General features: G+C 41.6%; 2 protein-coding genes across 7 annotated transcripts in view; one reads left to right on the forward strand and one right to left on the reverse strand.

The window, feature by feature from the left end:
• Positions 1 to 8648, reverse strand: part of gabra5 (gamma-aminobutyric acid type A receptor subunit alpha5) — a 31889-nt gene extending 23241 nt beyond the window's left edge. Inside the window, exons 1-5 of one of the 3 annotated variants that reach the window (XM_032526764.1) lie at positions 3785 to 4165; positions 3016 to 3100; positions 2691 to 2815; positions 1167 to 1234; positions 228 to 448 (exon numbers count right to left, since the gene is read on the reverse strand). In XM_032526764.1, coding sequence (XP_032382655.1) covers positions 228 to 448; positions 1167 to 1234; positions 2691 to 2815; positions 3016 to 3100; positions 3785 to 3911 — 626 coding nt within the window. In that variant the 5' untranslated portion in view covers positions 3912 to 4165. The other 2 variants (XM_032526765.1, XM_032526766.1) reach the window with 2 other exon arrangements.
• The window catches only part of gabrb3 (gamma-aminobutyric acid type A receptor subunit beta3), a 53159-nt gene that overhangs the window by 15212 nt on the left and 25710 nt on the right, over positions 1 to 12237 (forward strand). For 2 of the 4 annotated variants that reach the window (XM_032526762.1, XM_032526760.1), the window contains exons 2-4: positions 6082 to 6129; positions 8744 to 8835; positions 9039 to 9106. In XM_032526762.1, coding sequence (XP_032382653.1) covers positions 6082 to 6129; positions 8744 to 8835; positions 9039 to 9106 — 208 coding nt within the window. Of the gene's footprint in view, positions 1 to 6081; positions 6130 to 8141; positions 8658 to 8743; positions 8836 to 9038; positions 9107 to 12237 lie in introns of those variants that run through there. The other 2 variants (XM_032526761.1, XM_032526763.1) reach the window with 2 other exon arrangements.

Below are 12237 nucleotides of genomic sequence, written 5' to 3' on the forward strand. Positions count from 1 at the left end.
TACAGCTGGGACTGGGTTCAGGGACCACCTTACACCTTGAGACCAGGGAAGCGCGCACCAAGTCTAGCAAGATGGTCATGATTTCTTTCCGATATTGGACATTTGTTTGCGACAGAGGAATCACGTGAAAAGTCATGTGGAGTAAGGTCGGTGTAAAGTCGTTTGACTGATTGGAAAAGAAATTTAGGAAAAAAGCAGGATAAAAGTGTAACCGTGGGAGGGTTTACCTCATGGTGTAGAGCAGAGTCCCGTCGTCTTTCAGCCGCAGCAGCTTGTTAGGTGTAGTCATGTTGTGTGCGATGGATTTCTTCCCGTTGAGGAAGAAGGTGTCCGGAGTCCAGATGTTACTGGCCAGGAGATTATTCAGGGGAAGCATCTCCATTGGGCCTTTAAAACAAAGTCTTTCATCTTTCCAGCTTTGACGGAAGAACACGTCAATAGTGTATTCCTACAGAACAAAATTACACAATTAACACAGGTTACAATGAAAACAAACGTCAGTTAATTAGCCAAATAAATACTGTGCATGGATTTGGGGAGTAATGTCATGAAGGTACAAAGCTGTTTGGATACACGGACCCTCATTTAGAGGTGCCCCACCACCTGTACTTTTTGACTTTATGGTAATGTCTGAAGTCCTACCATGGACTCTGTAACTTGGTTACCGTGGTTACCTTGTTTCAAGCCAGTCTAGCGTGGTATAGAAAGCCTGCAGGAAGACTCAGCTCCATTTGGGCCAGTTCTCATTAAAATTCAACCAGCTAAGCTGCTTGACTCTGATTGGCTAACACCTAGCCAATGAGAGCCTGGCTATCTACATCCTTTACCCAGCCCATGAATATTAATGAGCTCTGACTGACATTTAACCAACACTTACCACTTAAATGTGTGCAACCTGAATCAATTCTTTTTTTTTATTCTGAAACTTGAATTTTGGGATCGGAATTTGTGACCACTGGATATTCAAATTTCGTTTTTGAAATCGCAAATCATGAAATGTCATATTTTAATTTAAAAGAGGTGAATTCTGAAAAATTTAGAGACATGGTTTTCCAAGTAAAATATTTCAATTTTAAGTATTCAGTGGTGGTTCAAATTCAAATACTTCCATAGAGTTGTATTATTATATTTAGTAAGAATGTAGCTTAATAAAAGGAGCTTCTTACCATTTCAGTGTCAGAGACTGGACCGAAGCTTGTGACAAAGATGTTGGTCTTGATCTCTGTCACCTTCTCTGTAAGAATAGAAACAATACTGTGAGTCTTAACATTCATATATTGATTAGTGCATGCATTATTATTCAGAACCTATACTAAATATGAAGTCCTAAGGCAGGTTTTTATTTTCTGTGACATTACAGACATTAAATGAGATTAATAAACCAACTTCCCTAACCCTGATCTTGGTATAGGTTGTTGCAGTATCTACTGTATATGCAGCATCATTCAAATAGATACTTTAACTAGCAAATGCAGTTGTACAGTGTTTTTTTGTACAGTACCTTACAAGTAAAGTTCCTGCGCTGAAAATGTAACTTAAGTAAAAGTATGTGAGTAGCATCAAGAAAATTTACTAAAGTAACACAAATACAAGTACTCAATGCAGAAAGATCATCACATTTTAGAAAGTGGTAACGATCCAAACAGTTCTGTCAATCAACTAAGGTATTAATCATTACAGCTGGACTTGTAGGCCTTTATATTGTTGGGAAGTTTCATTTTTACTAAAAAAAACTCAAAGCTAGAGCTGTCAGATTGATGTAGTGGAGTAAAAGAAGAGTATTTCTCTCTGAAATGCAGCGGAGTAGAAGTAGAAAGTGACATGAAAAGAAAAGACTCAACATTTAGTAAATGTACATAGTTCCATTCCACCACCGTTTTCACTGGACCATATTCTGAGTCTTAGCATTCCTCTTTCTGATTATACCAATGGGGCTGCGTTTTATGACAGGAATATTGGCTTTCTCAAGGTCACGCCGGCGTACTATCTGTTTCAGCGCGTTTCCATTGCCATTAAATCATATTTATAGGAGACGTTAACAGCTGATCATGCCTCTTTGTCAAAGACGTCATGAATGCAGACACATTGTCCATGCCTGGAATGAGCAGAAGAGAGATGTTGCATGGTTCTCTGTTGGACTGAAGGGCTGTAATCTTTCATGCAGAGGCTGAACAACGTGTTTTTCTTTCAGCTGTATCCAAAAGGGCAGAGCTTTCTGTACTGGGTGTTATTAAAAAAGAGACCCACTCAAGACTGTTTCATTATGATATATTCAGTTCTCATTAATGCCACAATATATCGTTTTCGTATCGTCATTGAAATATCAACTTGCGCAATAAACGCATCGCAAAAGACACTCAGAGATGTTTTTGTGTTAAAATGCAACTGCACTTTAAAATGGAATTATCCTTCTTTTTTAAGGGGTGCCTTACATATTGAATCCAATGTTCATTGTGGTCAATAAAAGAACATTGGAAATGTTTTCCTTGCTTTTGTTGTATTTTAGCAGAATATTGAACCAGCAGAACTGAATATATCTGATATGTGTTGATTTATCACCGTTATCGCGATATTCAACGTTGTCGTATACTTTCCTCACAGCGTGCAGTCCTAGTTCTCACCTAGCAAATGTGTGACTGTTTTAATTATGGCAGAGGTGTTGGGCTTTGTGTATCCAAGTGGCCGCCTACCTCCCAGTCCAGGGCGGAGCCTGTTGTCGTAGCCATCCAGCAGTCCGTCCAGGATGCGTGTGAAGATGGTAATGTTGTCATTTAATTCGGCCTCTTTGGGAGTTCCAGTTACATCCTGGGAGAGGCTGGATGGAAGTGCATCAGAGAAACTAATTAGAGGGACACAACTCTTCAAATCAGAGATAACCTAAGATAATCTACCCTAAGATACTTTCAAAACAAAGTCACTTAAAACTTGAAAACGCTAAGTGTATTCACCAAGAGATGAATTCTTCAAAATGTGCTTTCATGTTGTCCTGCAAAGTTCCAGGAGTCAGTTCCTTACCTCGGACGGCAGGTGATGCTCACAAGCAAGACACAGACCCACAGACGTCTCATTGCAAAGCTGTGGCACATTCCATCGTCCATTCCTGAAACGAGACATCCTCACTTGTTTAAAACTACAATACCTCGCCAGCTCTGTTGCCTGGCCGCTTTAAACTCAAATTAAAGCAGTAGTAACAGAATTGAACTCCATAATGATGAACTGTACAGCCTCCCTTCTAGTAGTTTCACTGTGAAAACAAACTAAATAATAAATATCAAAACCATATTATTAAAGATTTTCTTGCAGCCATTAACTGGCAGCTAGTATCTGACCCTCACTGCGTGCATGTGGGTGGAAAGTGACCCGTAAATGTTTATCAGGCGCACACATTTTTTCACTACTACATCACAGAAGCACAGCAATGTGCTGACAGTTTCACCCAATGCAGCAATCTCCATGCAGCCAAATGTGTACATATTACAATCTGGCTTTTCTACACACTACAGGACAACATCTGTACAGCTGTTAGTTGATGTCTAAATAATTATAATTAGAAAAAGAAAAGGTGATGATGCAAAGTTCCTGTTTCTTCGATCTGCAAACAGCGTGTTCTTTCTTTGTCGGACCCTTGTCCCATAGCCCCCCCCCACCCAATGCAGGAGCCTCTGTTCAATTTCACTAATTCATTCTATAAGTTGATGACTAGTGAAAGGACGCAGGCTGAGCTGTGCTGTATTGTGCCCCACCGCTGGATATCCACTCACAGCCAAAGGTGTAACGACTTTACCTGTATCTACACGCGCACAGCTGGAATCCCGCATTCCCTTCTGCACCGCAGCTGGACTCTTCACGTTCAGCATGAAGCCCCTCAGTGTTGCTGTGACTGTACGCACCTTCCACTGCACCCCCCTCATTCACGACTCACCCATGCACCTCATCTCTACCTTCAGTGGGAGGGAAAGTGTCAATACCTCTCTCTCTCTCTCTCTCTCCGGCTTTCATCACCCCCGTCCGCGGTTCTCTATCAGCCTAACCCGGTGCAGGTCCCCTTCCAGCTGCAGCGGCAGACCCCCCCCGTACACTACTGTAGCCTATTCTTCTCCCATGCCCACACGTCCCGCTACATCTCCTACTGTACGCTGGCCTGTAACAAGGCTGCTGCACCGACGCTTACCACACAAGACGATGCGCAGTCAAAGTTCTCCCAGCTCCGTAGATCGGCTGGAGCCTGGATCTCACACGCAGATTGCACTGTTTAGTATTTGGCATCAATTCCGATGAACGTCACCTCCATCGGCGCACAAGAATTGCATATCGGAGAGGGAGACAGAGAAGAAAGAGGTGGGGGGAAAGAAAGAAAGATGTGGACTAATTCCACTGTCAGCGAGGTTTTATTTTCGCCCCACGGCGATTAAAAGGTTGGCAGCGAAAATGTAAAGGCTTCCCAACACTTCTGCTGACTGACCATCCTTTTTAGTTTGGGTCTCCGAGGAGCCGCGAGCACACAGCAAGCTCTGCGAAAAAATCCGATAGTGTATCCAAAGGCAAAGCAATGCAAATAGACTTTGGTCTAAAGAGAGAGCAGTGCGGCCAGAGAAGCAGGAGGATGGATGGCCAGTGAGTGGAGGAGAGATGGAGAGGCAGATAGGGGAGGGGGAGGAGAGAGAAAAGGAAAGAATAAAAAGGATAAAATATCAATGACAAACCATCAGAGGGATCTCTACAACAATACAAACGTCGTCAAAGCTTGATCTCATCATACTTTATCAGCCAAATATTCTCAGTCCATATGATGGGTAACGTGACCATCTTGAGTTCAACAGAAATATCCACTACAGTATGCAGTGGGCTTCTTACTCTTTATCTTTAGCTGTGTTTTCGGGTTGTAAATGGCATGCGATGCTGCTGTGTAAAACTTGTTCTGCCAACATGTGCAGTCAAGACAGGACCACAGGGCTGCACCATATGAGGAACATTTACGTTTTGAGTATCATGATATGGATATTACTTGGGATAAATAAATATTAAAGTGTACTCAGTTCTGCATCTCTGCTGCTGACAGTATTCTGTTAAATTACAACAAATTCATTGTCAATAAAAAGGCGCCACTACAAAAAAGAAATGACACCGTTACATTTTAAAGTGCACTTTTCTCCTGATGTTTACTTCAGTAGAAAACTATCACAAAAAAAAGAGTGTCTTCAGCGATATGTCGTATTGTATAGCCCTGTGTAGAGACTAGGAACTGTCTTTGTGACATGTATTTGAGTTGAGTGTGATGTCAGCCCTGAGGTCACAATATGGTGAAAATGTAACTCCGACAACTGACAAAGCAATAGTAGTAAAACAGTCAGAAACCTAAAAAAAAAGATTATCTTTGAAAGTCTCCTCTTAAGAAATGATGTACAGCTCCACCCTTGTAGTAAATCACACCGCATTGATTCCAATGAGTCCCATGCAGTAAGGAGTGTTATGGATCTTGAATTTGCAACAAAGAGGAGCCTGGGATCCGATTGTTTTCTGCAGATATCCAGATTTTAGGTCCAAGAACATGTATTGTGAGAGAAAAGGTTTAAATCCCTTGTAGTGTTTCCTTTTGTAAACTTGCTTTTTATATCCTTCATCTATTTTTTTTTCACTTGTCGTAGTGCAGCCTATTGTAGGCCTGATTTATGTGGGACACAGGTCCAGATTTTTTTTTTTTTCTTGGTTAATGGTCCAGATTGCAGGAGGAGACAATATGTCACACACGTCTCCCAGCAGCACAAATAGAACTCCACAGAATATTTTCTCATTCTGCATTCGTCTCCACCGGGGGTCAACTCACTCACAACTGAGTCAGTATTAGAGGTGGATTTGTTTTAGGATCTTAAAGACAAGAACAAGTTGTTTGTGAATGTGCAGCATCTTTAGAAATGTGGACTTGATGTGAAAGCCTTCTGGTCCTTCTGTCTCCTGACAGTGTGGTTTCAGAACTGGGTTCAGAAACAAATCTTTAGCTGGTACATGGAAAAAAGCCCGAGTCAGGCAGAGTCAGCACGGTTTGGACACAGAAAGTAATTCCTTCTTCTTTTGTATTTACAGGAACGCTGTCGATGGGAACAAAAAGCTGTACACCGTCTATGATACCAGGTGAGAATCACTCCCGTAAACAAGTACTAGAAAAGAGACGAAAGATTCTGAAATGCAGCAAAAGATCCGAGTCTATCTCTATGTGATAATGCTGTTGGGGAGAGTCCAGTTCAGACACACACTCATTCCCTGCAGTGATATTGAACTTCTTTCACTACGGCAGATACTCTAGCAAAGTGCTCGGACTGAGAAAAAGTATACCATAGCGTTCTCATAAAATCTGCATAGGAACAACTTAAATTAGTATTTCACACCTTCTCCAAAGATTAATTCTCACTTTGTCTTCCATGAATAAACTAAAACATGATGAGGACAACTTGCACGTTTTCAGGAGTAGATCCGAGCAAATCTAGAGCCAATAGGAGTCTTCTGTGTTTTTATACCAAAATGAAAATGAATGGGCTACTATACAATACTACATTACACTATGCTATGCTATAGGAAAACAGGTATTGTCCATTTATACTTAAAACCCATTTTGCCTCTATTCCACTGATCTTTGCCATTTCTTAAATCTGCCAACATTTCAATAGTGGCCAGATTCTCTATATCCCTATAGCCTACATCACACCTGGGCTCCTCTAGACCAAAGAAAATATGGAGGCTACAATTTCTTGAAGTGGATTCAAAGTGAGCCTGAGGAAGGTTAAGTGTTGCTAACGCTGTGTAACCCCACAGTAGTAATGCAGTGGGGACGAGGAAAGTCAGCAAGGGTTCAATAATGTCCTCTGTACTGTACAAAAGAGCACGTTCCCTAACGTTCTCTAAAGGTCACAACGTTAAGGGAACGTTCCCGTAACGTTCGCTAAAGGTTACAACCTTTCGAGAACGTTCGCCTAACGTTCTCTGAAGGTTGCAACGTTATGGGAACGTTCCCGTAACGTTCGCTAAAGGTTGCAACGTTCGCCAAACGTTCTCTAAAGGTTGTAATGTTAAGGGAACGTTCCCGTAACGTTCGCTAAAGGTTGCAACGTTCTCGGAACGTTCGCCAAACGTTCTCTAAAGGTTGTAACGTTAAGGGAACGTTCCCGTAACGTTCGCTAAAGGTTGCAACGTTCTCGGAACATTCGCCTAACGTTCTCTAAAGGTTGTAACGTTAAGGGAACGTTCCCGTAACGTTCGCTAAAGGTTGCAACGTTCTCGGAACGTTCGCCAAACGTTCTCTAAAGGTTGTAACTTTTAGAGAACGTTAGGGGAACGTTCCGAGAACGTTCGCTGTAACCAAAAACGAATGTTCTCAGAACGTTAGGAAAACCTTCCAATTAACCAACAGACAACCGAAATACAACCAAAACAAACCTTCAGGGAACGTTCCCGCAACCAAAAACGAACGTTCCCGGAACGTTCTGGGAACCAAAAAATTGTTAGCAGGGTAGCAAAGGTTAGCTAATGTTAGCCAACATAAGCTAACCTTACCTAATACAATACAAAAAACTTGATTGCCCACAAATGTAAAAAAGCTTCTTCAGTTTCACCATAAATTCAAGAATACAAGAGAGACAGGACATTACAAATAGCACATACCCAAGATGGCATACGGACTAAAACAGACAGTACATTTCCTAAAAAGCCACTTTAAGGGTTACATTTCCAAAAGTAAATAAATAAATGTATCCTGCTTAAAGTGATTAAGTTGGATATATACTACTAATTCAACTTTTTATTTAGAGGAAGACTTTGTTGTAGCCTACATTACTTCTTTCAAAATGTAGCCTACAGTCCCACTTGAAGACATTCAGTGTATGTTGCATTCCTGTACCAGTAGTTTCCTATAAGCAGTAGCCTAAATTAAAAAAAAAAACATGCTTCATTTTTTTAACTTGTTGTCACACCTGAGTGTGAGTCAACCACCACCACAACCACGTGGCGACCAGAGAGACGCGGGGGCAGCTTGAGTGCCCCTCGGTGTCACATTGAAATAAAACATGGAGGTGTGCCACTCATTTTGGTGAAGGTGTCAAACCTCCCCCCCGGCACTGCACACTGAACTCCTGCCTGAGACTTAACTTAGTTCAGAACCGTTTGAATAAGCAAATGCAACCTGTCACGTGGGCTTTAATGATTACCAAGAGCCTCGCGCACACTGACATGGAGAGTCATATTTTAAGCTTTATGAACCGGCTCCCTCAGGAGCTCTTTTGAACCATGGGCGACAATATACCGTATGTTACGCATGCGGCTCCCTCGGTCAGAGGACTGGTGGATTTATATCCTCATACCTGACAGCACGTGCGTTTATGGATATTTGGCCGACTCTCTTAAAAAGTGTCCCGTAAGCTAACCCGCGACAAGCTGCGAGCTGCTAGCGGAGGATGGAGCCGCGGAGCCGCGTCTCTGAGGCCGTATGAACACGTCTGACACCCCGCCTCATGAAGCCTCACCTGCTTTAGCGGAGCTCGGCGGCTCCTTCATTCAGACGGCACCCGTCCATCCAGACGCCACACCGGGATGCGGGGACCCCGGGAAACAGGGCTCTTTGACATTCTTTCGTTGCCGCTGGTCGTGGCGGTGATGTGCTGTGCCCAGAGGTGAGTGTCTGGGGGTTAGAACCGGTCCCAGTGTGGGAGTCCATCCTGCGAAAGAGTTACCATCCCTGTTGTCGTTTTTCTTTCAGCGTCAGTGAACCGGGGAACATGTCTTTCGTCAAAGACACTGTGGATAAACTGTTGAAAGGATATGATATCCGTCTTCGGCCAGACTTCGGAGGTATGTCCATTATTTGGTGTGTGTCACCCTAATGGCTCCCCGAGTTGTTTCTTCAACTGCCCATTGTATGACTGGATAGCCTATTTAATTAGTCTTGTCCATACTGCCTTGCTTGTCCGTCAAAGCGCTTTGTAAACTCTGCTATATAAATAAAGTTAGTACTAATCATGATATATAGTTAACTTTCTTTTATGGATTTTAAGGTGCACCGGTTGCTGTTGGCATGAGCATAGACGTAGCAAGTATAGACATGGTGTCAGAAGTCAATATGGTAAGTAGTATAAAAATCCTCATTTCCTTTTTTTTTTTTTTTTTTAAATCATGTGTAGTTTCGGTGAACCTCTGTGGGCTGCCTTTACCAGTAATATACCCAAATTAGACGAAAAAGTATTTTTACTAAGAATGAAAAGTGTTGTGTTATATTAAAGTGTTAAGTTCATTACAATCTAGGGGACTACTTTATTCTGAGGTACCCTTTAAAATGAATTAATACGCTGTAACTAATGGCATTATTTATGATTAACTAATTATTGTTGCTTTATAGACCATTTATAAGCTATTATAAAGAAGTTTCAGGTTGAAGATTTTTGAAAAGTCCCTTTGGCTGGCGTTTACCCAGTTCTGTAAAAACGTACTTGTACATGTTAGTTATCCATTAATATTAATCATAGTGTTCTCCCATCATGTCAGCAGTTGTATATGATACCAAGCCAGTAGAGGTTTGACAAAAATCCATCTGCAGTCGTAGATGTGGAGAAGTTGTTAATAAATGCCTTTTGCTCCAGATGCTCTGTAAACTAACTTAGCAACCATTAAATTGTTCTTATAAGTAGCTTATAACTGATCTATTAAGGATTGGTGAATTACCTATTAACCATAAATAAACCTACAACCTATTACCCTATGCTGCCTTGTCAGAACGTAGTGCTAAAATGAATTTCCACAATCTGGCAACCCAAAACCATGTTAATGGATACAACTAAACTATACAGAATTATAACTAACTCTGTGAAGCATTAGTAAATGACATATTTACCTCCAGTAAAGCCAGTAGTTTAGAGTTATAAACACTCTATGAAAAGTTGACTCTATTGAAGGCGGTATAAAATTTAGAACAAAAATGACAACATCCAATAATCTATACAACATCCTGACTTGCTCCAGTTTAGTTTGTACACAGAATAGTTCATAGAGGCTGTCTTGGCCGTGTGGTCATCTGCTGGATTAGATCATGGCGAGATGGATGGTTTCCCATCCTGGTTCACTGGCTGTGTGACTCCAGCAGTGACGCCCTGATGGTTCTGTGACAAGATAGGCCAGTAAGTTCAGTGCTACGTCTTCTCCTTTTAAATATATAAAAGCAAACAAGCTAAACCCTCAGAAGCGTGAGTCGGTTTGTGCATGTGTGTTGCGGTTGCCACACTATGTATGAGCTAATACCTGTATGCAGTCTATCATTGGTCTGAACTGCTGACAGAGCTCGATGCCCCAGCTCATGCTACCAAGAGGAAATAGCCCCTGACATGCTGTCCTGACAAGTATGTGTGATGAAATGTACCCGTGGTGCATTTTAATGCATCTCTACAGAGAGGCACAGTGTGGCTTAGTGAAGCTAAACACTCACTGTGACAACGGACATTCAGATCTTGTAGTTAGATGCTTGACTAAATGTTGTTTGTCATGTTAAATAGTGTGGTTGTATTAAGACAATATAGCTCATGATTATCTTATTGCTATAAATTAGGGATCAGTTTTTTTTGTGTTACAAGGGATCATATATGGATGGAAAGTTCTTATTTTCTTTACAATTAATTTGGGATTTCAATTTCTAAAATGACAAAATGGGAAGTTAGTAAAACAAATGAAATACACCAGAGGTTTTCCAACCGTCAGTTGTGACTCCCAAGGGGGGCGCAGGAGAGCTGAACAGAGTATATACAGAATAATCTGACGTGCCAGATGGTTTGCCATCATTGGAAACTGTTTGGAAAAGGGTAGGCACTTTTCACAGAGGTGGCCGTCACACACACCTCGCCAGACGCTGATTGGTTGGTTCCATTGCTCAAACACAGCTGCATTACTTAAAGCCGGACAAGATGGATTCCCGTGTCATAGGGCCTGATCCCACGATTCTCGCGGGGTTTTGTGATATGGGAGCGGAGGAAGAGGCTTTAGGTCAAATTGCATCAAAATTAGCGATATTTGCCAAAATCAATCAAAATTCTTTTCAAAGTCATAAATCAGTCATATCTGACCACAGAGACATGATACACATCTTTTTATTCAGCGTGAATTTTTTTCAATATCATAGTACTCCAGTGATAGCTGCCTGTCCATCCATGGGAATATTGCAAAATGAAAGTGATAATAGTTAATTTGGCATTATTTTAAATGGTGCCTATATGTCTGAGGGGAAGCCTACATGGTCTGACTTTCAATGCACCTAGAATACAGTACTACATACAGCTTCACTGTTCTAATACCAAACATGAATAATGCACCTGCCGAATATTCTATGCAACTGTTATAATATTATAATAGGCATAACATACACAGTAAGTGAAAAAACTCAGACAATTATATATATATGAATGGATGTAAGCCTTTGATTGCAAGTCAGTAAAGACAAACACCTATTTGTTTTTATCTTATTAGCTTTGAAAATCTATAATCAGCTAACTAAGTTCCAGCTCTTAATGGACCAAACTTAATTTCCGTAGTAGAGACCACACCCGCTTTTAACTTGAGAGTAGCTTTCTGCGTAGCCATACTGTATAAAAGCATTTGGCCGTCTCAGTGGCGATCACATCACACTGCGGGTATTAATGGTTCTAGGCATGCAGATGGGACAGAGGAGAATACATCCCCTCCTCGATGCTGGAGGAACACATCTAGAAAACAAACACTCCCAGCTAAAAACAATTGAGTCATGGTACGAACGATGGACACCAGGAGCTGTTTGCATCCTGCCCATGATGCGTGGCTTATGTGATTTGCCAGATATCTGAAGTTGTGCTGTCAGTTAAACGCGTTATTAACGGCGTTAACCCAAACCCATTTTAAGGGCGTACATTTTTTATCGTGAGATTAACCTTCTTTTTGGCCTAGCAAATGTTGTAGTTTTTTATAGATGCTGTAGCAACAACACCCACTGGATCTAGCTAGACCGGAAACAAAACAAAAACACGCCGCACGCACGTCGCTTGGGCTCGCGAGCCGGCCAAAGAGTAGTAACGTTACGTTTTGAGTGGATGGCGAGCGCGAGACGTCAAAATGGACAGCAGTAAGATTCTGGATGGAAAGATTACTTTTTAAAAGACCAAAGTGATCTGTGTGTTTGGTCTTTGTGAACTGAGCTATCATCGTAGCACGTAGGCTAAATGCCGGGGGGGGGGGGGGGGG

This window comes from Etheostoma spectabile, chromosome 9, assembly GCF_008692095.1.
Source record: "Etheostoma spectabile isolate EspeVRDwgs_2016 chromosome 9, UIUC_Espe_1.0, whole genome shotgun sequence".
Classification (NCBI taxonomy): domain Eukaryota; kingdom Metazoa; phylum Chordata; class Actinopteri; order Perciformes; family Percidae; genus Etheostoma; species Etheostoma spectabile.